Here is a 24,651-nt window from a genome sequence, read left to right on the forward strand (position 1 = left end):
TCATTTGAGAAGTGAAAGCAATTCGCACATCGAAAAACACCCGTCGTCAAGAAACGTGCAAGTTTATAAAATTCAACCTGTGGAGGAATCAACGACTTCTGCGATGTGAACTTTGGGGTATTAAATCCACGAGAAGCGTGCAAAGGAAAAAGCTACTGAATTTAACCATTAAGAAGCACTCCAGTTGAAGTTTACATGAAAGTGATGTTCTAGAAGAAAAACACGGCAACGATAGCCATATTCTGCTGCACCAATTCGCCATATGGCTAGAGCGCATGCCTCTTTAGTGTGTTTTTAGCCCGTTGTGGATTATTATGAGGCGTCATGGCGTGGTGTGACCGTGGGTGTCAGATACTGTTGACCATCGTGGGCGCTTTTGCAGCTTTCAGTCTGATGACAATAGCTATTGGGACCGACTACTGGCTCTATTCTCGGGCGTACATATGTAACGCCACCAATGTCACCACCGATGACATGCAACCCAAGAAAACTAGAGGCGACCTGACGCATTCCGGGCTGTGGCGGATTTGTTGTATAGAAGGTACTGTTGTTATTTATTCTGGTCTATTCTTTTGAGTTTTTCATTTGGTTAATATAGGAAAGTATCTGATGTATGAATCATTGACGTGCGTAAAAGTAGTACATGTTTAGTTTGTGACACCCGTTTTTAGTTAGCATAGTGTATTATGATACGACTTTATGTTGGGGCATTTGAGGAAAAACAACCTTGTCTATAGTGAAAAAAAACTGTCCATGCACAGAGTGAAAAGTTGTTAGGACGTTTGATAGAACAGAGATCTTGGAACGCGAAGTGCAGCTGGAGGTGTAGGCTAATTGTGGGCGCGTTATACCATTATGTATCCCTGTGCGTAATGCATCCCTGTGCGTAATGCAATGTATCAGGCCTACTTTATGTTTTTGCTTCGGATATGACGTGGCATCGTTACCATATACTCCACATGCATAATGCACGGCTGTATGGAAATGTGCAATAGAACTAATTCATAGCCTACTCAACCCGTTTATAATCAATGGCTATTACTTTTAGGAGCGCAAAACTACGAGTTTAACTTCAGACTGTTTAGATGCGCTTCTCCAAACGGCGGTTCTTTGTCCATCCAGTTCAGTGTATGTGATGCTGTTGCTTGGCAACTACACCTAAGACATTGCTATGGAAACATGAGTGAGATTTAGAAATAGTTATCTGCAAATAGGGTTAACTTTAACCAAATTCAAAGCATGTATGTTTTTCACCAACACGAGATGGAACGAATATGTAAGTGACTTTCTCGTTTCAACATAAGACCTGGGTTGGGCTTTGCTAAGCGTTGCACAGCAATGAAAGATTCAGTCAACTTCATTTATAATGTCTACCCATTTGAACCAGGTGCTGAGAATTGTATCTATCAATACAGTAAATCTGTTAAGTGGTGTCCTTCGATTTGGTCACATCCAGACGAATATAGCATCTAAATGACATAATGGATAATTCATGGATGTTGGGTCTCTACTTTTTCCCACCAAAACCCAGTTATCTACTCTTCTCCATTGATGTAGCCACTAGCCAGCTCTTTGAGATTACTTGCGTCATTGTTAGGCGAAATCAACCACGTTAATAAATATGCAGCAGCTAACCGCTGTAGTGTTGCGATTGGGAAATTATTCTCTAGCGAACTGCAAGCGAACTGTAGTGCACTTGCGTAAATTGGCCTGGGGAGAGATGGACACTTCCACTTGTCATTTTGATTATCAAACCTTGCTATATGATACAAACGTGATTTGTTAGGTAAATATTACTTGTTATTTCTTCTGTAGGTTAGCAAGTGAAGTATTGAATAAAACTCGTTTCTACAAAGTGGAATCAAGTGCGCATGAAAATCGAGCCGGCTGATTTGGTGCTGTCCATTGTGCGTGGCGCTGAAACGTGTCTTCACATCGCGCAGCGGAAAGCGATGACTCCCTTGAGAGGATACGAACGCAACTGGAGAAGACCATTTCCAACTTCCACAGTCAATATGTTTTGAGTAACAGCATGAATTACAAGCTACAGACTGATAAGTTAAATTATTCAGTGGCAAAGAAGAACACTAACACACAGACACTCACAGAGAGACGGAGAGGGCGAGAAAAGTGAAGGTTGACAAAAAAATACAATTCTCAAGTATTGCTATTCCATGCATGTCCACAGCTAGGCAACACAACGTCAAGTTGCAACATTACCCACAATCCTCTTTCCCTTTCTCCACCCGCTCTACTTTTCTCCAACCCCTAACATGTATGTAGCGAACTATAAATTACTAAATTGGCCTCACACTGCTCATCTCTTAAACGAAGTGTTCCAAATGGAAAGCTCTTTATTTAGTGCCTTGTAAAACAAAATGTTCTTCGCTGCGGGAGAGCACAGGGGAGGCTTTTAAGACGCGCACGGAACAACTTGAGTCTTGTTCCCAGCTCGCCGTAAATCAAACAAGAACTCCCACTTAACCAGCGCTTCCCTCCTGTGTCTCTCTCCGTGTCGACGGGAGACGAGATGACGCACTTCAAAGAGAGAGAGAGTGAGAGCGAAAGTGGGAGGGGTCTCATTTACGTCCTTCTAAGTAGATGAGACACCTGTTGAATGACTGTCAGTCTCTCTCTGATGGGTTCTTTCTTTGTGTTTTTGAATGGCTTTTGATTTTGAGTAGCTATTGTTGCTTTCCAGACTGAATAAGAACGACTTCTTGATGATAATGAGGATGATTCATGGGTCTTGTTGGGTGTTTTGCTCTGTGAGGTAATTGTCGAATGATGTTTGTAATAAGCAAAGGGGCGTCGTGAGAGACTGTTTATAGCTAGCAAAACACATTTTGGCGGTTTAAAATCATGGTGTTGTTGTGTGTGTACGCAGGTCTACGCGCACACTCGCCAGTCCCCGTATGAAAACATGAGTAAGATGTCAAAGAGCTCCTCTGAGATGTAGGCATGCAATGTGCTTCTTGGGCACCAGGAGGAGGTTGCCATGGCAATGCTATGCTGAGTAATAAAGGATGAACTGTTGTCTCGCAGGCAGACAGACTGAGTTTCCACTAGTTACCACAGGCAAAGTCAAAATTGTCTATCGTAAAAATTCATGAATTTTTATTTATTTATTTTTGGTCTTAATTTAAGCTTAGGTTAGGCATAAGGTTAGTAGTGTGGTTATGGTTAGATTTAGAATCACATTTTAAGAAGAGAAATTGTAGAATTAAGCTGGTTATATGACTTTGTGGCTGTGGTAACTAGTGATGACTGACAGACGGGAGAGAAACCCCCTTGCTCTCCCGTTCTCCCCTACTCACCTGCTTCTCTCTGTTAGCTCTTTCTGCACATCTCCATCAGTTAAAAAACCTCTTAGCGCACGGATCCCGCTAGCGGGATCAAATTCGACAACATCCGGTGAAATTGCAGAGCGCCAAATTCAAAATAATAAATCGTAATATGAAACATTCATGAAAATACAAGTGTCTTACATGGTTCAAAAGCTTAGAATCTTGGTAATCGAACTGCGTTATCAGATTTCAAAAAGGCTTTACGGCGAAAGCATAGCATTCGATTGTCTGAGGACAGCGCCTCACATTAACATATTTTCCAAACCAGCACAGGCGTAACAAAATCAAAAAATAGCGATAAAATAAATCACTTACTTTTGAAGATCTTCCTCTGTTTGCAATCCCAAGGGTCCCAGCTACACAATGAATGGTCGTTTTGTTCGATAAAGTCCTTCTTTATATCCCAAAAGCATTGTTTAGTTGGCGCCATTGAATTTAATAATCCACTCCTTCAACATGCATACAAAGGATTCCAAAAAGTTACCAGCAAAGTTCATCCCAACAAGTAAAACAATATTTTTTATTAATCCTCAGGTTGTCTAATATCTAAATAAACGATAATATTTCATACGGAGAATACTATGTTCAATAGCAAAGGAAAAGAACGAAGAGCGCGCCCTCGTTCACGCGCGCAAAAAAAGACTACTTTTTCCTTGGCGCTCACCAAGCTTAAAACCTTGTATAAAGACTGTTGATATCTAGTGGAAGCCATAGGAACTGCAATCTGGGAGGCGGAAATTAGATCTTTCAATAGCATTGCATTGGAAGTCATTGGGAGCTCAACAAAAAAATATTCTGAATGGATTTTCCTCTGGTTTTTGCCTGCCATATCAGTTCTGTTATATTCACAGACATTATTTTAACAGAGTGTTTTCTATCCAATTATACCAATGATATGCATATCCTAGCTTCTGGGCCTGAATAACAGGCCGTTTACTTTGGGCACGTCAGAGGCGGAAATTCAGGAAACTAAACCGTGCGCTGAGAGGTAAAAAAAAAAAAAAAGCCTCCCGAGTTGCGCAGCGGTTTAAGGCACTGCATCACGGTGCTTGAGGTGTTACTACAGCTGCGAGTTCGATCCCAGGCTGTATCACAGCTGGCTGTGACCGGGAGACCCATGAGGCAGCCCTGCTTCATCCAGGTTAGGGGAGGGTTTGGCCAGCCGGGATTTCATTGTTCCATCGCGCTCTAGTTACTCCTTGTGGCAGGCCGGGCGCCTGCAAGCTGACTTCAGTCACCAGTTGTATAGTGTTTCCTCCGAGACATTGGTGCGGCTGGCTTCTGGGTTAAGCGAGCAGTGTGTCAAGAAGCAGTGCGACTTGGCAGGGTCATGTTTCGGAGGATGCCTGGCTCTCGACCGTCGCCTCTCCCGAGTCCGTACAGGAGTTGCAGCGATGAGACAATACTAACTACCAATTGGGGAGAAAAAGGGGTAAAAGTACAAAAAAATAAAACAAATCAAATCCAGCCGTGATGCGAGCTGGGCTCGGCAGACACTAAGGAATCTTTTGTTGTTACATTTGTTTAATTATTGGAGTGGCTCGTAGTGCGAGCAAAGTGGATACATTGTATCTTTTCATTGTTAGAACCAAGAGCAAAGGCCAGTCTGGCTATGAAGCCAACCTGGTCTCAGAGCATTTCGTATATTATTCCTTATGTAAATCCGAAACACTCCATTTAGTATGATATGTTACATTTCGTATGGTACAGTGGGGAGAACAAGTATTTGATACACTGCCGATTTTGCAGGTTTTCCTACTTACAAAGCATGTAGAGGTCTGTAATTTTTATCATAGGTACACTTCAACTGTGAGAGACGGAATCTAAAACAAAAATCCAGAAAATCACATTGTATAATTTTTAAGTAATTAATTTGCATTTTATTGCATGACATAAGTATTTGATACATCAGGAAAGCACAACTTAATATTTGGTACAGAAACCTTTGTTTGCAATTACAGACATCATACGTTTCCTGTAGTTCTTGACCAGGTTTGCACACACTGCAGCAGGGATTTTGGCCCACTCCTCCATACAGACCTTCTCCAGATCCTTCAAGTTTCGGGGCTGTCGCTGGGCAATACGGACTTTCAGCTCCCTCCAAAGATTTTCTATTGGGTTCAGGTCTGGAGACTGGCTAGGCCACTCCAGGACCTTGAGATGTTTCTTACGGAGCCACTCCTTAGTTGCCCTGGCTGTGTGTTTCGGGTTGTTGTCAATGCTGGAAGACCCAGCCACGACCCATCTTCAATGTTCTTACTGAGGGAAGGAGGTTGTTGGCCAAGATCTCGCGATACATGGCCCAATCCATCCTCCCCTCAATACAGTGCAGTCGTCCTGTCCCCTTTGCAGAAAAGCATCCCCAAAGAAATGATGTTTCCACCCTCCATGCTTCACGGTTGGGATGGTGTTCTTGGGTTGTACTCATCCTTCTTCTTCCTCCAAACACGGCGAGTGGAGTTTAGACCAAAAAGCTCTATTTTTGTCTCATCAGAACACATGACCTTCTCCCATTCCTCCTCTGGATCATCCAGATGGTCACTGGCAAACTTCAGACGGGCCTGGACATGCGCTGGCTTGAGCAGGGGTCCTTGCGTGCACTGCAGGATTTTAATCCATGACGGCGTAGTTGTTCTAATGGTTTTCTTTGAGACTGGTGTCCCAGCTCTCTTAGGTCATTGGGCAGGTCCTGCCATGTAGTTCTGGGCTGATCCCTCACCTTCCTCATGATCATTGATGCCACACGAGGTGAGATCTTGCATGGAGCCCCAGACCGAGGGTGATTGACCGTCATCTTGAACTTTCTTCCATTTTCTAATAATTGCGCCAACAGTTGTTGCCTTCTCACCAAGCTGCTTTGCCTATTGTCCTGTAGCCCATCCAGCCTTGTGAGGGTCTACAATTTTATCCCTGAGTCCTTACACAGCTCTCTGGTCTTGGCCATTGTGGAGAGGTTGGCGTCTGTTTTTGATTGAGTGTGTGGACAGGTGTCTTTGATACAGGTAACGAGTTCAAACAGGTGCAGTTAATACAGGTAATGAGTGGAGAACAGGAGGGCTTCTTAAAAGAAAAACTAACAGGTCTGGGTGAGAGCCGGAATTCTTACTGGTTGGTAGGTGATCAAATACTTATGTCATGCAATAAAATGCAAATTAATTACTTAAAAATTATACAATGTGATTTTCTGGATTTTTGTTTTAGATTCCGTCTCTCACAGTTGAAGTGTACCTATGATAAAAATTACAGACCTCTACATGCTTTGTAAGTAGGAAAACTTGCAAAATCGGCAGTGTATCAAATACTTGTTCTCCCCACTGTATGTATTAATTTGTGGATATCCATCTCCCATTTTGTATGATATACAAATTTTAATTTGTAACATATGTTACGAATTTGCAAAAAGTTACAATATGTTACAAATATACGTATATATGTTACGAATTCTAGCTAGGTGGCTAACATTAGCTAGCTTGCTAACGTAAGCTAGGCTAGGGGTTAAGGTTAAGTTTAGGAGTTAAGGTTAAGGGTAGGGTTAGCTAAATTTAAGGTTAGGGTTAGCTAAGAAGTTGCAAAGTAACTAAAAAGTAGTAAGTAGTTGAAAAGTTGTTAATTAGCTAAAATGTGAAAGTTATCTGTGGTGACATTTGAACTCGCAACCTTTCTGTTGCTAGACGTTCGCGTTATACGCCCACCCAACCACCCTACTTCCGTTTTTGCCTTAAGTAACTATCTTATGCAACCATACTAAACGTCACATATCATACTAATTTGAGTGTCCCGGATTTAGGTTACTTTGTTACGTGTAGTCTATGAGACTAGGCTAGTTACGCAGCCTCAGTGCCATAGAGGGAAAGCAGAGCATATCGACAGTCATGCTTGCACCTTTATGTCGCTGAAAACCCCGTCTCACATTTCATATAATTTCATAAACCATGTCGCAGGCCATTTTAAACTACTAATGGGCCGCTGATTGTTGATTTGATAAACTTCTTTGTTCAGTCATGTTACCTAGCTAGCTAGCTAAACTTCCTGGTAACTTGACCAATAGTCTATGCACAAATGTGGATTGCACTGGAAGAATGGAAAAGGAAAGGATTGCCTACTCAAAGGAATGTGCTTCAAAGGTAAGATGCATATGCCTAATATAAATAATTCAAAACTATATCTTAAATAAAAAATCTATATTTTTCCGGTGTTCCTTCAATTATTTTCTAAGTTGGGAGCAGTGTGTGTGTGAGCGAGTGAGACCTTGTGAGTCCATAATAGATTGAGAGTACTGCCCTGTATCCAACACTACAGCGTACATCAGAACCAATGCTAATTATATCTCCCTCTAAATCTCCTGGGTAAATCATGACTCTGTATGCTTAGCTGATACGCACATAGACACTTCTATAGGCCGAGCGATACCTCCTTAGGGTTTTGTTAGAGCATTGGGCTACAATTCATGTCAAGAGAGAGTGATGTCAGTGTGTGTAAGAGAGAGAGAGAGGATGTGTGTGAGAGAGGAAGTAAGTGAAAGAGAGAAGGTGTGTGAGGGAGGTAGAGTAAGTATGTGTGAAATATACAGCGTAAAGTTATCTGAAGAGTAAGTTAAAGATGGTTTCATAGTGTGTTTCCCCCTTACTGCCACAATGATATGCAGATCAATATGCATTTATATTCCGGACCTTACTACATTCCTCCTGCTAAATGACAGGTAGGCCTTTGGATATGAGGAAATCAGCTATTTTCTGCAGTAGGGATAGCCTATTCTATACTGAACAAAAATATAAACACAACATGTAAAGTGTTGGTCCCATGTTTCATGAGCTGAAATAAAAGATCCCAGAAATGTTCCATGCGCACAAAAAGCTTATTTCTCTCAATTTGTGCACACATTTGTTTACATCACTGTTAGTAAGCATCTGGGTGTGTGGGTGGAAGGGTGTGAGTAGATGTTGTGTTGAAATGTAGCAGGGTTATCACCTCTGTGTTTTTGTTGCTCCCTCGGTGGCTAATGACAGAGGAGAACTGCTGTTGCGTCCGTCCCTGGTCGTATAGCTTGTTGAGTAGAGTGTAGAGTGTCTATTTGTGTTTAAACACAGGAGGGTTGTTACCTCAGTGTGTTTTTTGTTGTTCCCTTGGTGGCTAATGACAAAGGGGCCCTGCTGTTGCGTCTAGGGTTGCAATGGGTCGGAAACTTTCCGGTAAATTTCCGGAATTTTTGGGAAAATTTTCAATGTGAAGTTAAGCTCGGGAATATGGGGAATTTTGCTTAAATCCATCAAAAAAGTTAGCTTATAACAGTGAACCTTTTTTTGTGGGTTACACAAGGCAATTCTAGGTATTGTGGCATATTTTGGTTAAACTATCCCCAATTCAATGGAATTGCAACCCTCTGCATGCACAGTGCATTCTTCCAGCACATGTACAGCTGATTCTCAAGATCTTGCACACTAATGAGATCCTATTGAGCCCACATTACTACACTGTCTGAGCCAAAGACTACATGTTTTCTCGTAAGTTTTGATTACAATACTGGGTGGGGTGAATATATTTTATATGACATACATGATTTTTTGTTAACTAGTAAATAGTAGCCTACAGCAAAGTGTGTTTAAATCATTTCTAACTTGTTAACAATTTCTGCTAGTTAGTTTTTGCTACCATGTGGGTTTTAGCTTGCTTGAGCCTGCTAACTGAGGAGTGTTAATTCACCTGATCCCATACATGTTTAATTTTAAAACATTTATCTTATAAAGGAGTTGTTTAATCCAACTGTTTAACTTTTTATCTGTACATGGAATTGTATTTGTTGTTGTTTTACAAAAAAAAATTCTAATCTTTACAGGAAAATGCCATGGGCACTATCTGATGTGTGGAGACATTTCACTGCAGCTAATGTAGAAGGAAAAGCTGTGTACATTTATATACTCTGCCAAATCATATGTGAAGAATGCAACAAAGATGCAGAATCTTCTGACCAAGTGCATAAAGTTTCCTTAGCGCTCACAACAAGCAACCTCTGACAAAAGTCCCTCTACTTCTATTCGAGGTGAAAATTATGAATCAGACACCTTATCGATAGCAACAGCTCATGGTCCTCCTGGAATCAGAAGTTCTTTTGACTCAATCGAATGTAGTCAGAGAAATGCTGATGAATGTCTTGCTCGAGCTGTGTATGCAACTGGTTCACCTCTGATGCTCACAGGCAATGTGTATTGGAAGAGATTTCTGAATGTTCTTCGCCCAGCATACACCTCTCCAACCAGACATGCGTTATCTACTAATTTGCTGGATGCAGAGTTCAAGTGAAGGTCAAGCAAATCATAGAGAAAGCAGACTGTATTGCAACCATATCTGATGGGTGGTCGAATGTTCGTGGGCAAGGAATAATTAACTACATCATCTCCACCCCTCTACCAGTATTCTACAAGAGCTCAGACACGAGGGACAACAGACACACCGGTCTCTACATTGCAGATGAGCTGTAGGCAGTCATCAATGACCTTGGACCACAGAAGGTTTTTCCACTGGTGACAGACAATGCTGCGAACATGAAGGCTGCTTGGTCTAAAGTGGAGGAGTCCTACCCTCACATCACATGCATTGAATCTGCTCCTCAAGGACATCATGGCACTGAAAACAATTAATACACTCTACAAGAGAGACAAGGAAATGGTTAGGTGTGTGAAGGGTCATCAAGTTATAGCAGCAATCTACCTCACCAAGCAAAGTGAGAAGAATAAGAGCACCACATTGAATCTGTCCAGCAACACCCAATGGGGTGGTGTTGTCATCATGTCTCCTGGAGGGGAAGGAGTCTCTCCAAGAAATGGCCATATCACAGTCTGCCGATATGGACAGCCCCATCAAGTGGATCCTCCTGGATGATGTATTTTGGGAAAGAGTGGTAAGCAGCCTGAAACCTATAGCAGTAGCCATTGCACGGATTGAGGGAGACACTGCCATCCTGTCTGATGATCAGATTCTGCTTGCAGATGTAAGAGAATAAATCTGTACTGCCCTGCCCACTTCGCTGTTGCTCCAAGTAGAGGAAACTGCAGTTCTGAAATGCATCAAAAAGCGTGAAGACTTCTGCCTGAAGCCCATACACGCCACAGCGTACATGTTGGACCCCAAGTATACTGGCAAGAGCATCCTGTCTGGTGCAGAGATCAACAAGGTCTATGGTGTCATCACTACCGTGTCTCGCCACCTTGGCCTGGATGAGGACAAGGTTCTTGGCAGTCTGGCGAAGTACACTTCCAAGCAAGGGCTTTGGGATGGAGATGCAATATGGCAGTCGTGCCAACATATCTCATCAGCCACCTGGTGGAAGGGACTTTGAGGCTTTTTGAGCCTGACAACGAACCATACTCAACAAGGTTGAAAAGTGACAGCGAAGATGAGGCCTCAGTCTGATGTTCAAGAGGTGGACATTGAGGAGGTCCAGGGAGAAGACATGGAAGCCTGAGAGGAAGACGTTAGTCTAGAAACTATCATTTTACAGATGTATGTTGAAAACGTTTTTGGGAGATGTGATGGATCATTGGGGATCATTCAATATTCCATTTCTTTTGTTGTTCAGTAAAATCATCCCATGTGAAGAGTCAACTAATTTAATAAAAATTTAATTTAATTTTGTATTTCTATTGGAAGGAGTTAATCATTTGCAATTGTTTACTTCTGATAAGGTAAACGGTTTATGTTTGTTTCCATATGATATGGTGAATATATCCAATGCAAAAAACATCTACATTTAAATGGTATTAATATTCATTTGCATATATTTCCGTTAATTCCCACGGAAAGTTTCCACCTCTGAATATTCCCCAAAATGTGCAACCCTAGTTGCGTACACCCCTGGTCATATAGCTTGTTGGGTAGAGTGTAGATCTAGTTGAGTTGATATGATGTAGTTGTGGTGTTGTTGGTCCTGTGTGTTTGTCAGAGGCTCGGGCCGAGGTAGGTGTAGGGCCCATGGTCATGGCAACCCTCGTTGTCCGGCGTCGGTGGATAGCCTTAAGGTGGAAGGGTCTGTGGCAACTCTTCGCTATCGCCCATCGTCAGAGACGTGTAGAGGCCCATGGTACTGGCAACCTCTGATGTCTCAGTCCGAGCCTGTGACGTAGTTAAGTCAGTTGTTGTGATGGTTCATGTTGGTTGTGATGAGTCGATGGCTCGGACCAGAAGTTATGTAAGGCTCATGGTCATGGCAACCCTCAGTGTTTGGCAGGGGCGGAGGGTCTTTATCAGATTTTTGGAAGGATCCGTGGTCACGGCAAACCTATTCCATTAGCCGCCGCCGAAGACTCGACAGGACCCGTGGTCACTGCAGCCCTGTGTCTCATGGCCTGAGCTGTTGATATGGTTGAATTGTTGGCGTTTCCTGTGATCTTCGTTTAATTTTTTTATTTAACCTTTACAAGTCAGTTAAGAACAAATTCTTATTTACAATGACGCCACCCTTTCAGGTGTGGTGTAATCCGTGATGGTGTTGTTGGATGGCGTCCTAGTGTGTTGAGTGGAATGGGTTGGTTGGGATGACAGAGACGTAGATGGCGATGGGGCGGTGGAAGAGGAGTCATAACTGAGTTGGTATTAGGTGGTTCCGGAGTTGTAGAGAGATTTTTTTGGTGGGTCCCTGGGGTGTAGTGTGGGTGTCCGGTTGGGTTAACCAATTTTGCTGGATTTAAGGTGTCGTCATTGTGTGGTTAGTTTTCAGTGGTGTTCCAGTGCTGTCCTGAGATTGCAGGAGGGCTGACTGTGGGATCCTTGAAGGTGGGGAGGATGTCTCCCTTAGCTGCGAGCAGGTTGATCGTCCGATCTATCCCTTGTCTGGTTCCAGAGTTACGAGTGGGTCTTGGTCTGTAGGGTACCAGACATACCTTCGGTATTTTGAGGCCGTGGTCTGTCTTAGCCTCATCTCCTTCTTCCCCAGTGGTTGAGAGGAAAGGATTGAGTTTCGGCTGTTCCCCTTGTTCCTGCTGAGTTACCACCCATTCCACCCTGGTCTGGGCATGGTCGGGTTGTGAAGACTCAGAGGCCACCTTCACTTCCTCAGTCTCCTCCCGTACAGTCACCCTGGTCAGGGCATGATCTGAACTGGGATCGGGTCGTGTTCCTCATCAGAAGCCCTCCCTGTGCCACCCTGGTCTGGGTATGGCCGGGTCTTTGGGGTTCCGGGGATGATGGAGAGGGCCTGTCTTTTTCTTCCTCGTCGAGCTGTCTGAGTTTTTTCCCCCTGTCCTGTGTTGTGTGGTGAGCCAATCTAGGACTAACAGACTGTCTGTTAGTCCTGGAGTGCGGTGATGGGCTTCCTTCCTCTGAGGCGCTCTGTGTATTAGTGTCTTGGACGAGTGTTGCTGTCCTCAGCCTCGCTGCCCGTTATGTTACAGGTGAGGGGAGGGTTGAAGCGGCTGTGGTCCTGAGTAGGCCAATTGCTGGGGAGTGAGCCCCGGATGTCCTCGAGTAGGGGTTCTAGTAGTGGGCTACTGAGTTGTTTCTGTGCCAATCTGGTGCCTAAGCACCATGCCTCCTTCCAATCTGTGCAGTTGGTGTAGCTGCCGAGGGAGGAGTACATCCTTTCCTCCTCCGTGCTGTAGTGTCTTTCCAACACCTCATGGTTGCATCTCATCAATAGAGTTGAGGCGAGGGATAGTTCCTCTATAGAGACATCCGTTGCGCATGATGGGGTGAAGAGGGAGATCAATTATCTCGCCTTTCGTTGGCACCGCGGTGGTAGGGGGCCGCCTGAGAGATATTGGCTGATCGTCTCCAGATGGTGTCGGGCTCTGATGAGCTTAGAGGTGATCCTCGCTGTAGTGTTGATGCTGGGGTGGAAGGAGGATGAGGGGTTGCTTCCCGGTCTGACCTTACTGTGATTCGGGTCTGCCGTAGGGAGAACCTCCTTGGTGGTGCTCCTGGTGTCGTGGCTCCCTGATCCCTTTAGGGGGAGTGGGGAGGGGGAGGAGATGGTTTGTGAAGCGTCCGAGGTCCCTGTAGTAGAAGGAGTGGTGGTCATGGTGGTCTCTTGTGTGGTGTAGTCCGAGACTGCTCGTGGTATGGGGTTCAGTACCACCTCTGGAGGCATCACTATAGCGGTACCAGACCGGGGTTCGGTCCACCCGTCGCTGAGTGGGCTGCTCTATAGAGTAAGGTGGATCTTTCCAACCAGTTGGGAGTCTAGTGGTCGTAGTAGGGCGGGGATGGGGTCCCAGTATGTGTTGGTGCTCCGTCCTGTTCTTGTTGCGATGGACGTTGGGGTCAGTGGTGCCGTACTGGTGCCAGCGGGCTGCCCAGTCGGGTTCCGCTGTGTTGGTTGTCCTTGGTCTTCCTGTGTAGTGGGAGTGTCTGTTGTCTCATGGTGGTATCTGCCCGTACCAAAGGGGGTCCGTTGACCCGTGTTGGTGTCATAGTAGCCCAGTCAGAAGGTGTCTGGGCCTCCCTCGTTGGGTGGGGAGCGGTGGTAGTACACAGACTGTGGAGTAGGTGTCCTCAGTTGAGTGGTGTGTTGACCGGGAGGAGCTTCCGGTGTTCTGTCGGTTCTTCTGCCCTGATGGGTGCTGAATCGGGTAGAAGTGGTGTCAAGTTGCCAGCTGGGAAAAGCTTCCAGCGGTTCCTCCGCTCGTCCGACTTTATCTCATGTGTTGGTGTTGATATCGGGTTGCCGGACCCAAGGGGCCTGTGGGGGTAGAGGTCATGCAGGGGAGGGAGATCTCCCATCGTTGGATGAAATTGACGACCGGGAGGCGCATCCGGAGGTCCATTTATTCGTTGATTATGTGATGTTCCGGAGATGAGACGTGGTTGCTGGCCGGAAAATGTTTCCGGTGGCCCATCGGTGCGTCTCCTTTTATAGGAGGTAGAGGGTCTGAAGGATCGTCGTTGACCAGGTAAAGCATCTGGTTGTCCTTCTTAGCGTCTTCGGGATTCAGAGGTAGACGTAGAAGTGCCTGTGTTCCTCATGCTGGGCATGGAGGTCGTTGAAGTCCTGATCGGTAGTCGTTGTATTATCGTTCTTTCGTTGGTATCTTTTTTTTAAAGTCAGTCTCCTCTAAGTACTTCGACCGAGGGGTGCTGAGACTGAACATATGCTCTTCTTTTATAGAGAGAAGGGCGTGGTCTAATAGGTGTCGAGGATTCCTATTGGTGCATGATGTGTTCATGCACTGAGCATGTGAGGTGTATGGCCGATTCGTCCAATCAGAATGCAGTATTGATAGTGGCTAGTTTGGGATGTCAATGTCATATGGAGATCCGGTGGTATGGGGATCCTGCGTTATTGAGATGGAGGGCCTGTTCCATTGATTACAAATGGTGAAGGCTTGCAACGTTTTTCCATACGGGAAATTGCATTGGAGCGGGTGCCCTTACCTTTTTTGTGCTGTTTCCGTTGTGGACCAATGATCGGTCCAGGAGGTAAGTGTGCCACTCCGTGTGATAAAGTGAGCCCTTGGTGGAGTTCCTGAGGGGTGTAGAAGACCCTCACTGTGTCCTCAAAGATGGTAGTCTAGACCTCTTGTGTGCCATTGACCTGTGTGTTAGTGTTAGGGAGCGGTGCGCTCATCCTCTATTCTTTTAAGTGCCAATTGCCTGTTTCAAGGGTGGCAGGTCCGGGAGGTGGCACAGGTAATGGTATACCCCAAGGGGGTTGGAGCCGTCCCGTGTAGAAGTTCTTCTGAGGTGTTTTGTGGTCCCACCATCATGTTGAAGTCGGGTGACTAGCTGTCTTTCTCTCTCTCTCCCATTGACTTGTTGGGAGCGGTGGGCTCTGATTATACGATGTTGATTTCGATTTTGGGTGTAGGCCTTTCCTATGCCCAGGGGGTGTTTGGGGCAGTGGTTTGCCATGTTAGGTAGGTGCCCAGACCAGGGGGTCCGTTTTGGAAGTGTTTGGAAGGTCTTAGGATGTCTGTAAAGTCAGGTGTCTATGTTATCGATTTCCCATAGACTTCATTGTAACGGTAGAGATCGGTGGGCTCTTGTGTTCTGTTGGCCTTGGTTCTTCGAGAGTGTGAGTTAGGGTCCTGGGGCTATAGGAGGTAGAAGTAACCTATGTTGGGGTTGTAACCAGCCCAGAGTTTTGTTCCTGTGAGGTGTTTTTCAATTTTTCCAATGCTGTTGAAGTTGGGTGACTGTGTCACCGTTCTCCCATGGGCTATGTAATGTGTTATAGAGAGGTGCACTCCAGCTGTGTTCTGTTGGTTTTAAATTGGAGTGTGGGCCGCTTTTGGGCCCATGGGATATGTGGGGGTTGTGCCCAGACCAGGGGCCCTAGTTTGGAGGCGTTTTAGGGGTCTCTCAATCCCTTTCAAGTTGGGTGTCCTGGTTGTAGCCTTTTCATTGATTTCCATTGTGACAGTGGAGTCTGTTTGGTGGTAGTTGCTCCAAACTGCAAAATGCTTACGAGCCCTTTCCCAACAATGCAGAGTTATAAAGTAAGAACATTTGCAAATAAAAATATAAATAGTAAAACTATAAATAACAATAATTTTGCTATATACAAGGAGTCCTGGTACCGAGTCAATGTGCAGGGGTATTTATTATTTTAACATTTATTTAACTAGTCAAGTCAGTTAAGAACAAATTCTTATTTACAATGACGGCCGTCCAAACCCTAACCCGGACGATGCTGGGCCAATTGTGCGGCGCCCTATGGGACTCCCAATCACGGCCGGTTGTGATACAGCCTGGAATCGAACCAGGGTTTGTAGTGACGCCTCTAGCACTGAGATGCAGTGACTTAGACCGCTGTGCCACTTGGGAGCAAATTAGGTAGTGGTAGTTGAGGTAATATGTAGATGTAGGTGGGGGTAAAAGTGACTACGCAATCAGGATAGATAATAAACAATGTAGTAGCAGCGTGTGTGGAGAGTGTGTTTTGTGTGTGTGTGTGTCAGTGTAAGTATGTGTGAATGTGTGGGTAGAGTCCAGTGAGTGTGCATAGAGTCAGTGTAAAAAAAGGGTCAATGCCATAGTCCGGGTAGCCATTAAAGTCACTGATTGTTCATAGATTCCACTCACCTGGTGTCCTGAATCACTTCCTGATTAGAGGGGAAGAATATAAATCTGCAGTGTCTTGGAGACACCAATCATAGAAATATAGTATCACCACACAGACCATTAAACCACTTAAAAGACATGTTTACATTACTATCTTGTCTCATAAATGATTGATATCTGTTTTAGAGTGAATTTAGTCCAAGCGTGAAGTAAGTCCTTGTTCTTTCGCACACTTGACTTGAGTTCCCAACCTCTGGTTGAGGCAGCAATTTCAGTGGAAAGTGAGAAACGTTTCAATATTCATGTCACCGCCATGTTTTATTCTCTTAAAAGTGCAGAGAAGATTTTCTTAACCAAGAGTCACTCTTTGAATGGAAGTTTTTGCCTTGGGGCTGAAGAACATCAGAACTCTTTTGTGGGTGTGCAGACGGACTTTCCTGTCCTCAGTTGGTTTCAAATATGGGGGTGAAACTTAGCTTGCTACATCTAGGGGACCTAGGTCTACCTAAGTCATCCATAATCTGATATAAATGTGTGCATTTCACGTGAGAAGTCAGTTAAGCAATGCATGTGACCTTATGGTAGACATTGTTCTCTCCAGGGTTCAGGCTAAGCTTGGTCAGCCAGTCCAAGCAGGTTATCAATGTTCATAGATAGTGACCTAAACGACAATAAAAAAATAAAAAATAAAAAATATTTTTTATTTTTTATTTTTACAAACGGGCATATCAAATGAAAAGTGTCCAAACAAACACAGGTAAACCATTCCGGGATGAGAGGCTACTCAATTTACCTCTCACTCTACCATTGCCTGTCAATCACTTGTACCTACCTGTAAGCAAGGGTTGGAACCAGTTCAGGGAACAGAACAGAAAATAACAACACATTTGTAGTAACAGAATCAGAACCTGGAACGAAAGTGATCTATACTGTTCCGGAACAGAACCGTTCTTTTAAAATCATGGGAACCAGTTAATAACGTTATTTTACAGCTTCTAATCCCAAGCCATAAGACTGCTGAACATTTAATGGCCACCTAAAATATTTGCATTGACACCCCCGTCTTTTGTTTTTACACTGCTGCTACACGCTGTTTATTATCTACGCATAATCCCTTTACTCCTACCTACATGTAAAAATTACTTTGACTAACCTGTACCCCTGCACATTGACTCGGTACCCCTCATTATTGTTATTTTATTGTGTTATAAATTTTTTATTTAGTTCATGTAGTAAATATTTTCTTAACCAACAATGTCGTTTTAAGAAAATAGAGTTAAGGGCTTGTAATTAAGCATTTCACGTTGTTTTAAGTTCCGGGCACTTTATGCAGTCCCACAAAAAAAACACAACAATGCGCCTATGCAAAGCCCTTACTCTGTCACTCAGAAACGTATTCCAGTGTCTACCTGACAGCTGGAAATCTTTGCCAATGTGTGTAGTCTACCTGCCCCTCCGAAACTACTGTAGTATACTGAAGTTACAAGCGGGATTCAGAAATTAGGGTGAAGTTATTTATTTAATTCTAATTAACTTTTTCAATGCTAGTTAAGGATACTATAGTTATCACGTTTCACATTGGATTTATTAACTACAAAAATGTAAGACGTGCTTTTAATTCTGGTGCCGCTCTGCACACACAGCTTGTTAACTAGCTAGCTCGCTCTGGTTCAACGTTTAGCCAACTCTCTGAAGTTCATTCATTCAATAGATGCTGCTTCTCTGTAGGTATAATTCTGTGGGCCTAATTCAGATAATGCATGTCAATAATGCCCAGCTCTTCAAGCCAAGCCTCCTCCAACATCTCTCGCTCTTTCCCCATACACAAAATTTCTGTCGCATCTCGAGTCCTACAGTTGTCTGTCCATCGCACATGTAAGCAACTATAGATTGCTCTATCCGCACTGATTGGTGAATTATTTTAATGTTGAACTAAATGTAAACATTTCAGAGGTTTAAAAAAGAACAGAATGGAACAATATAGCGGCAGGTAGCCTAGTGGTTAGAGCGTTGGGCCAGTAACCGAAAGGTTGCTAGATCGAATCCCCGAGCTAATAAGGTAAAAAGCTATAGTTTTGCCCCTGAACAAGGCACTGTTTCTAGGCTGTCATTGTAAATAACAATTTGTTCTTAACTGACTTGCCTAGTTAAATAAAATTAAAATATAAAAAAAAATATATATATATATATATATAAACCATACCTTTTTGGGGTTCGACCTGGTTCAAAACTTTATTTTGCAGGTTAGAACAGTGGAACAGAACAAAAAAAAGATATGGTTCTGTTCAGAACTAAATGATTGGAAAATAATTTTGGTTCCAATCCCTGCCTGTGATCAAAATGACCTAGCCTGCTGCCCCTAGTGGGGGGATGTGTATATTGAAAATGGACTGTCTAACTGTGGTACACTAACCACTAGAATACATAATTTCCTAGCAGTGGTAGAAAATGTCTCTTGCAGATTGACAATCCTTTTAAATAAATAATAATTCACAGGTTAAATGATTTGTTTTGTATGAAAATCAGTGGGGAAACAAAATAATCAGCATCTCTTCTTTGGCAATCAATTTGTATTGTCATTTTTAATTATGACAATTAAGCAACCCCAATGTACGGCAAATCTGCAATCTCTAATCTCTCTACTTAGTGAGTGCCTTTACAGGTCAACACAGAAGTGCATTGCGTATTGGGAACCATTTTAGCTTCACTTCCACTGTGACATGTCATGAGGCATAATATATTTTTCTAATGAACAGACATTGTTGATGTACAACCATTATTGAATTAGTATAGCGTTGTCTCAACTCTCACTTACCTTACCTGCTACTCCCCCTATGAACATTCTTTCTCCTGCTGCTCCCCTGCATGTTGGAGCTCGAAGCCTAAGACTTTCGCTGTACCCTGCAATAGCACCTGCAACTCTGACTATTAAACCATCTGAACCATGCTCAATTGGTGTTAACACATATATACAGTACCAGTCAAAAGTTTGGAAACAACTACTCATTCAAGGGTTTTTCTTTATTTTTACTATTTTCCACATTGTAGAACAGTAGTGAAGACAAAACTATGAAATAACACATATGGAATCATGTAGTAACCCAAAAGGTTTTAAACAAATCAAAATATATTTTATATTCTTCAAAGTAGCCACCCTTTGCCTTGATGACAGCTTTGTACACTCTTGACATTCTCTCAACCAGCTTCACCTGGAATGCTTTTCCAACAGTCTTGAAGGAGTTCCCACATATGCTGAGCACTTGTTGGCTGCTTTTCCTTCACTCCGCGGTACAACTCATCCCAAACCATCTCAATTGGGTTGAGGTCGGGGGATTGTGGAGGCCAGGTCATCTGATGCAGCACTCCATCACTCTCCTTCTTGGTCAAATAGCCCTTACACAGCCTGGGGGTGTGTTTTGGGTCATTGTCCTGTTGAAAAACAAATGATAGTCCCACTAAGCGCAAACCAGATGGGATGGCGTATCGCTGCAGAATGCTGTGGTAGCCATGCTGGTTAAGTGTGCCTTGATTTTGAGATAAATCACTGACAGTGTCACCAGCAAAGCACCATCACACCACCTCCTCCATGCTTCACGGTGGGAACCACACATGCAGAGATCATCTGTTCACCTACTCTGCGTCTCACAAAAACACGGCAGTTGGAACCAAAAATCTCAAATTTGGAATCAGACCAAAGGACAGATTTCCACCAGTCTAATGTCCATTGCTCAGGTTTCTTGGCCCAAGCAAGTCTCTTCTTATTATTGTTGTCCTTTAGTAGTGGTTTCTTTGCAGCAATTTGACCATGAAGGGCTGATTCATGCAGTCTCCTCTGAACAGTTGATGTTGAGATGTCTCTATTACTTGAACTCTGTGAAGCATTTATTTGGGCTGCAATTTTTAGGGCTGGTAAACTCTAATGAGCTTATCCTCTGCTGCAGAGGTAACTCTGGGTCTTAATTTCCTGTGGCGGTCCTCATGTTTCATCATAGCGTTTGATGGTTTCTGCAACTGCACTTGAAGAAACTTTAAAAAATAATCCATATTGACTGACCTTCATGTCTTAAAAGTAATGATGGACTGTCGTTTCTCTTTGCTTATTTGAGCTGTTCTTGCCACAATATGGATTTGGTCTTGGTACTGTATAAAAATCATTAGCCGTGTTTCATATGTCCACTAAGCTGCATGAGCTAGAATCAACTTCTCGACCCTTCTGTGTGAAGTGTGCACTCTTATGACAGACTTTCTGCGGTTCTTTTGACTCCACAGGGATCAACAAAGGAAGCTGCCTTCGGATCAATCACTTCCCAGAAGATAACAACTATGACACAGACAGCTCGGAATACATCTTACGTAAGTGCTTGTCTCCCGCCACCACATCCAGATGTCTTTTCATCCTTTATCATCGTGTGTAAAGCACTCAATGGTTGCCCATAGATACTCAATGGTTGCCCATAGATACTCAATGGTTGCCCATAGATACACAATGGTTGCCCATAGATACTCAATGGTTGCCCATAGATACTCAATGGTTGCCCATAGATACTCAATGGTAGCCCATAGATACTCAATGGTAGCCAGTGGTCATGGGGTGCTTTATCTGTCATAACTCCCTTTGCCCTGGCCCATAACAGCATGATGTCATGACAGTAATTGGAGCTGTGGAGAGAGAGACAGATGGCGTAAGTGCTGGGTTTATATAGAGCCGTCAGTGGTGTTAAAAGTACAGCATTTTCATACTTGAGTAAAAGTAAAGTTACGTAAATAGAAAATGACTCAAGTAAAAGTCACCCAGTAAAATAATACTTGAGAAAGTCTAAAAGTATTTGGTTTTAAATATACTGTACGTAAGTATCAAAAGTAAATAGAAGTTGCTAACATATACTTAAGTATCAAAAGTATAAATTATTTCAAATTCCTTATATTAAGCAAACCAGATGGCACAATTGTTTTTGTACATATAGCCGGGGGCACACTCCAACGTTGACATAATTGAGTGAGTCCGCCAAATCAGATGCAGTAGGGATGACCAATGTTCTCTTGATAAGTGTGTGAATTGGACCAGTTCCCTGTCCTGCTAAAGCATTCAAAATGTAACAAGTACTTTTGGGTGTCAGGGAAATTGTATGGAGTAAAAGTAACTGTTGTCCAAAATATAATTAGTAAAGTAAAGCACAGATACCCCCCAAAAATACTTAAGTGAAAATACTTTTAAGTACTACTTAAGTACTTTACACCACTGAGCGCTGTGTTTAAGAGTGGCGTGAGTAAGCAGAGGGTGTCTCCAGTATGACTGTTAGAGGGCGTGCTAACCGCTGTTAGCACTCGGCCTGCTGTGTATTGGCAACACCCTTACAAAAATACATTTATAAAACAATGCTAAGAACAAAGAAAAAAAGGGCTTGTGTCATAGTTTTATTTTTAACTTGAAAACTGTGTCTTAGTGATCATGCCAAAAATGTCTAGTACTTTACATGTGTTGGCTACATGCATGTAATGCAATAGCAGCCAAAATGGTGCATTAACAATAATGCTAAAAGTACTAGCACACTTCTATGAACATCCATAATGCAATAACAGCAGAAAATGTACAGAGATAGTGAGTTAGTGGCGATGCTAAACGTGCTAATGCTAATCATCCAAAACATACTAATGTTTTGATTCATGCTAACGTTGTAAACATGCTAACCATCCTAACTGCTGTGTGCTATACAGGTATAGTGCGGGCCTCCAGCCTCTTCCCCATCCTGAGCAACATCTTGTTGTTGCTGGGAGGACTGTGTGTCGGGGCTGGGAGGATCTACAGCAGTAAGAACAACATCCTGCTCAGCGCCGGCATCCTGTTTGTGGCTGCAGGTAGGTGACGTCACACAGCTGTTAATAATATTGCAATGGCGGCGATTCCTTGCATATTCAGCATTGCCTTGGAGTAGACATTACCCACATATTGATGTTTACATATACTGTATATACTTTTGAAAACGCTAAGCTACTGTATGGGCAAGGCCCTACATTTCTACCTCTTTCTCTATGTATCTCCTCAGGTCTAAGCAACATCATTGGCATCATCGTCTACATCTCCAGTAATGCCGGTGACCCCAGCGACAAGAAGGACGAGGACAATAAGGGCAGCTATGGATACGGCTGGTCTTTCTACTTCGGGGCTCTGTCCTTCATCGTGGCCGAGTCCGTCGGCGTTCTCGCTGTCACCATCTACATCGAGAAGAACAAGGAGACGCGGTGCCGGGCGAGGCGTGAGTTCATCAAGACCACCTCGTCCACTTCGCCCTACTCCCGTATCCCTAGTTACCGTTACCGGCGGCGACGCTCCCGTTCCAGTTCCCGCTCCACCGACCCGTCCCGAGAGACCTCACCCGTCGGGGTTAAGATGGGAGGAGGAGGGGGAGCAGGCGTAGGAAGTGGAGCAAGCTTTGGGATGCCCATGGGTGGGATCTCCATGTACGCCCTCAGTAGGGACACGATGAAAAGTGGGATAGCTGGGTACTGTAGTCCAGAGCGTGACTCAAGCTTCCTGCAGGTCCACAACTGCTTCCAGAAAGATCTGAAGGAGGGTGTCAACAGGAGAACGACTCCCGTATGAGAGTTGGAATGCATCTCTGAACTTGGTAGGATACAGGAGACTTCACTAAACTGTAAAAGGTAACACTTGGACAGCACAAGACCCAGGATCATTGTTGCAACTACAATACACAGACTATCTTCCATGTTGAAAGGTCATAGTTCATATGATGGAGTGTGCTCTTTTTGTGGTATAACAAATTGCCGTCTGTCTTCGTTTGAATGTGGAGGAGAAATGGACGCTGAAGGATTATTTTGAAAACCTTTGGTAAAGCTACTATAAGTCCATTTACAAAGACTACAGAAACCCAGACCTTTAGTAGCAATGCTTCTGTGATACATGATAAAAAAAAGTATGTGTTTTGCATATCCCTCAACAAATGGTAGTCATATCTTGTTGTTTTGATGTTGTCAAGTGATAAAACTCACTGGAGGGGGTTGATTTTGCCATTGTAACTGGTGCTATACACTTTCAACACACTTTGAATATTCTGATTACACTCTTAGAAGAAAGGGTTCCAAAATAGTTTTGGGCTGTAGAACCCTTTTTGCTTTTGGGTTCCATGTAGAACCCCATGTAAAAGGGGTTCTATACTGAACAAAAATATAAACTCATGTTTCATGAGCTGAAATAAAAGATCCCAGAAATGTTCCATATGCACAAAAAACGTATTTCTCTAAAATGTTGTGCACAAATATGTTTACATCCCTGTTAGTGAGCATTTCTCCTTTGCCAAGATAATCCATCCACCTGACAGGTGTGGCATATGAAGAAGCTGATTAAACAGCATGATCATTACACAGGCACACCTTGTGCTGTGGGCAAGAAAAGGCCACTCTAAAATGTGCAGTTTTGTCAAACAACACAAATTATAATTGGCTAGGCCTGGCTCCCCAGTGGTTGGGCCTATACCCTCCCCGGCCAACCCATGCCTGTGCCACAGTCATGTGAAATCCACAGATTAGGGCGTAATGAATTAATTTAAAATCACTGATTTCCGTATATGAACTGTAACTCAGTAAAATCAGTAAAATCGTTGCATGTTGCATTTTATATTTTTGTTCAGTATACATAAAACCCCAAAAGGTTCTACCTGGAACTAAAAAGGGTTATTCAAAGGGTTCACATATGGGGACAGCTGAAGAACCCTTTTCAGTCCTAGATAGCAAATCTTCTAAAACCTGGGAAATTTTGGTCAACTTACTGGAATTTTGTAACCCTAATTCTTCTCTCTAACTGTCATGTGATCCTCATCTATCTATCCTCTGTGGTCTTTGTATTGGAGGGAACTGGTGTACCTGTACGCTACGTATGTTTGTACTATGATCTGACCCACTGCCACTCTTACTATTAGTAAATATCCAAATACAAACCCGTTGTAGATTGAAAATAAGTAAGGGGATGTATGGAAATACTGAACTCATTTTCATGAATATTAATATAAATAGATTTAATTCAATCAAATGGACATTGTCTTTATTGAGTGTTATGTATTATTTTCGATTTTGCTCTGGGAAGCTGTATTGGTATCAACTAATTTACACCTTTATGAAGCATTACCTATTAGGTATATTACGTAAAAGCATTTATGCTGTTATATCTTGTCTAACGCCATAAAGACTGTCATCAGTGTCCACAAATAGAGGTGAGATCACACTGTAGGCTATGTCTTGTTGTTTATGAATCTACTTTTTAAATCATGTACTTCTGTGGAGGACTGTGTGTATGGCAAGT

General features: G+C 43.3%; 1 protein-coding gene across 1 annotated transcript; it reads left to right on the plus strand.

The window, feature by feature from the left end:
• The first annotated feature begins 22 nt into the window (after positions 1-22).
• On the plus strand, positions 23-24,357 carry LOC111982287 (voltage-dependent calcium channel gamma-4 subunit-like). The gene is made up of 4 exons (XM_024013835.3): positions 23-541; positions 20,607-20,690; positions 22,053-22,193; positions 22,382-24,357. Exons 1-4 carry the CDS (start codon positions 325-327, stop codon positions 22,936-22,938), a joined length of 999 nt encoding a protein of 332 aa, XP_023869603.1. The 5' UTR covers positions 23-324; the 3' UTR covers positions 22,939-24,357.
• The last annotated feature ends 294 nt before the right edge of the window (positions 24,358-24,651 follow it).

The sequence above is a fragment of the Salvelinus sp. IW2-2015 genome, linkage group LG21 (genome assembly GCF_002910315.2).
Source record: "Salvelinus sp. IW2-2015 linkage group LG21, ASM291031v2, whole genome shotgun sequence".
In the NCBI taxonomy this organism is placed as follows: Eukaryota; Metazoa; Chordata; class Actinopteri; order Salmoniformes; family Salmonidae; genus Salvelinus; species Salvelinus sp. IW2-2015.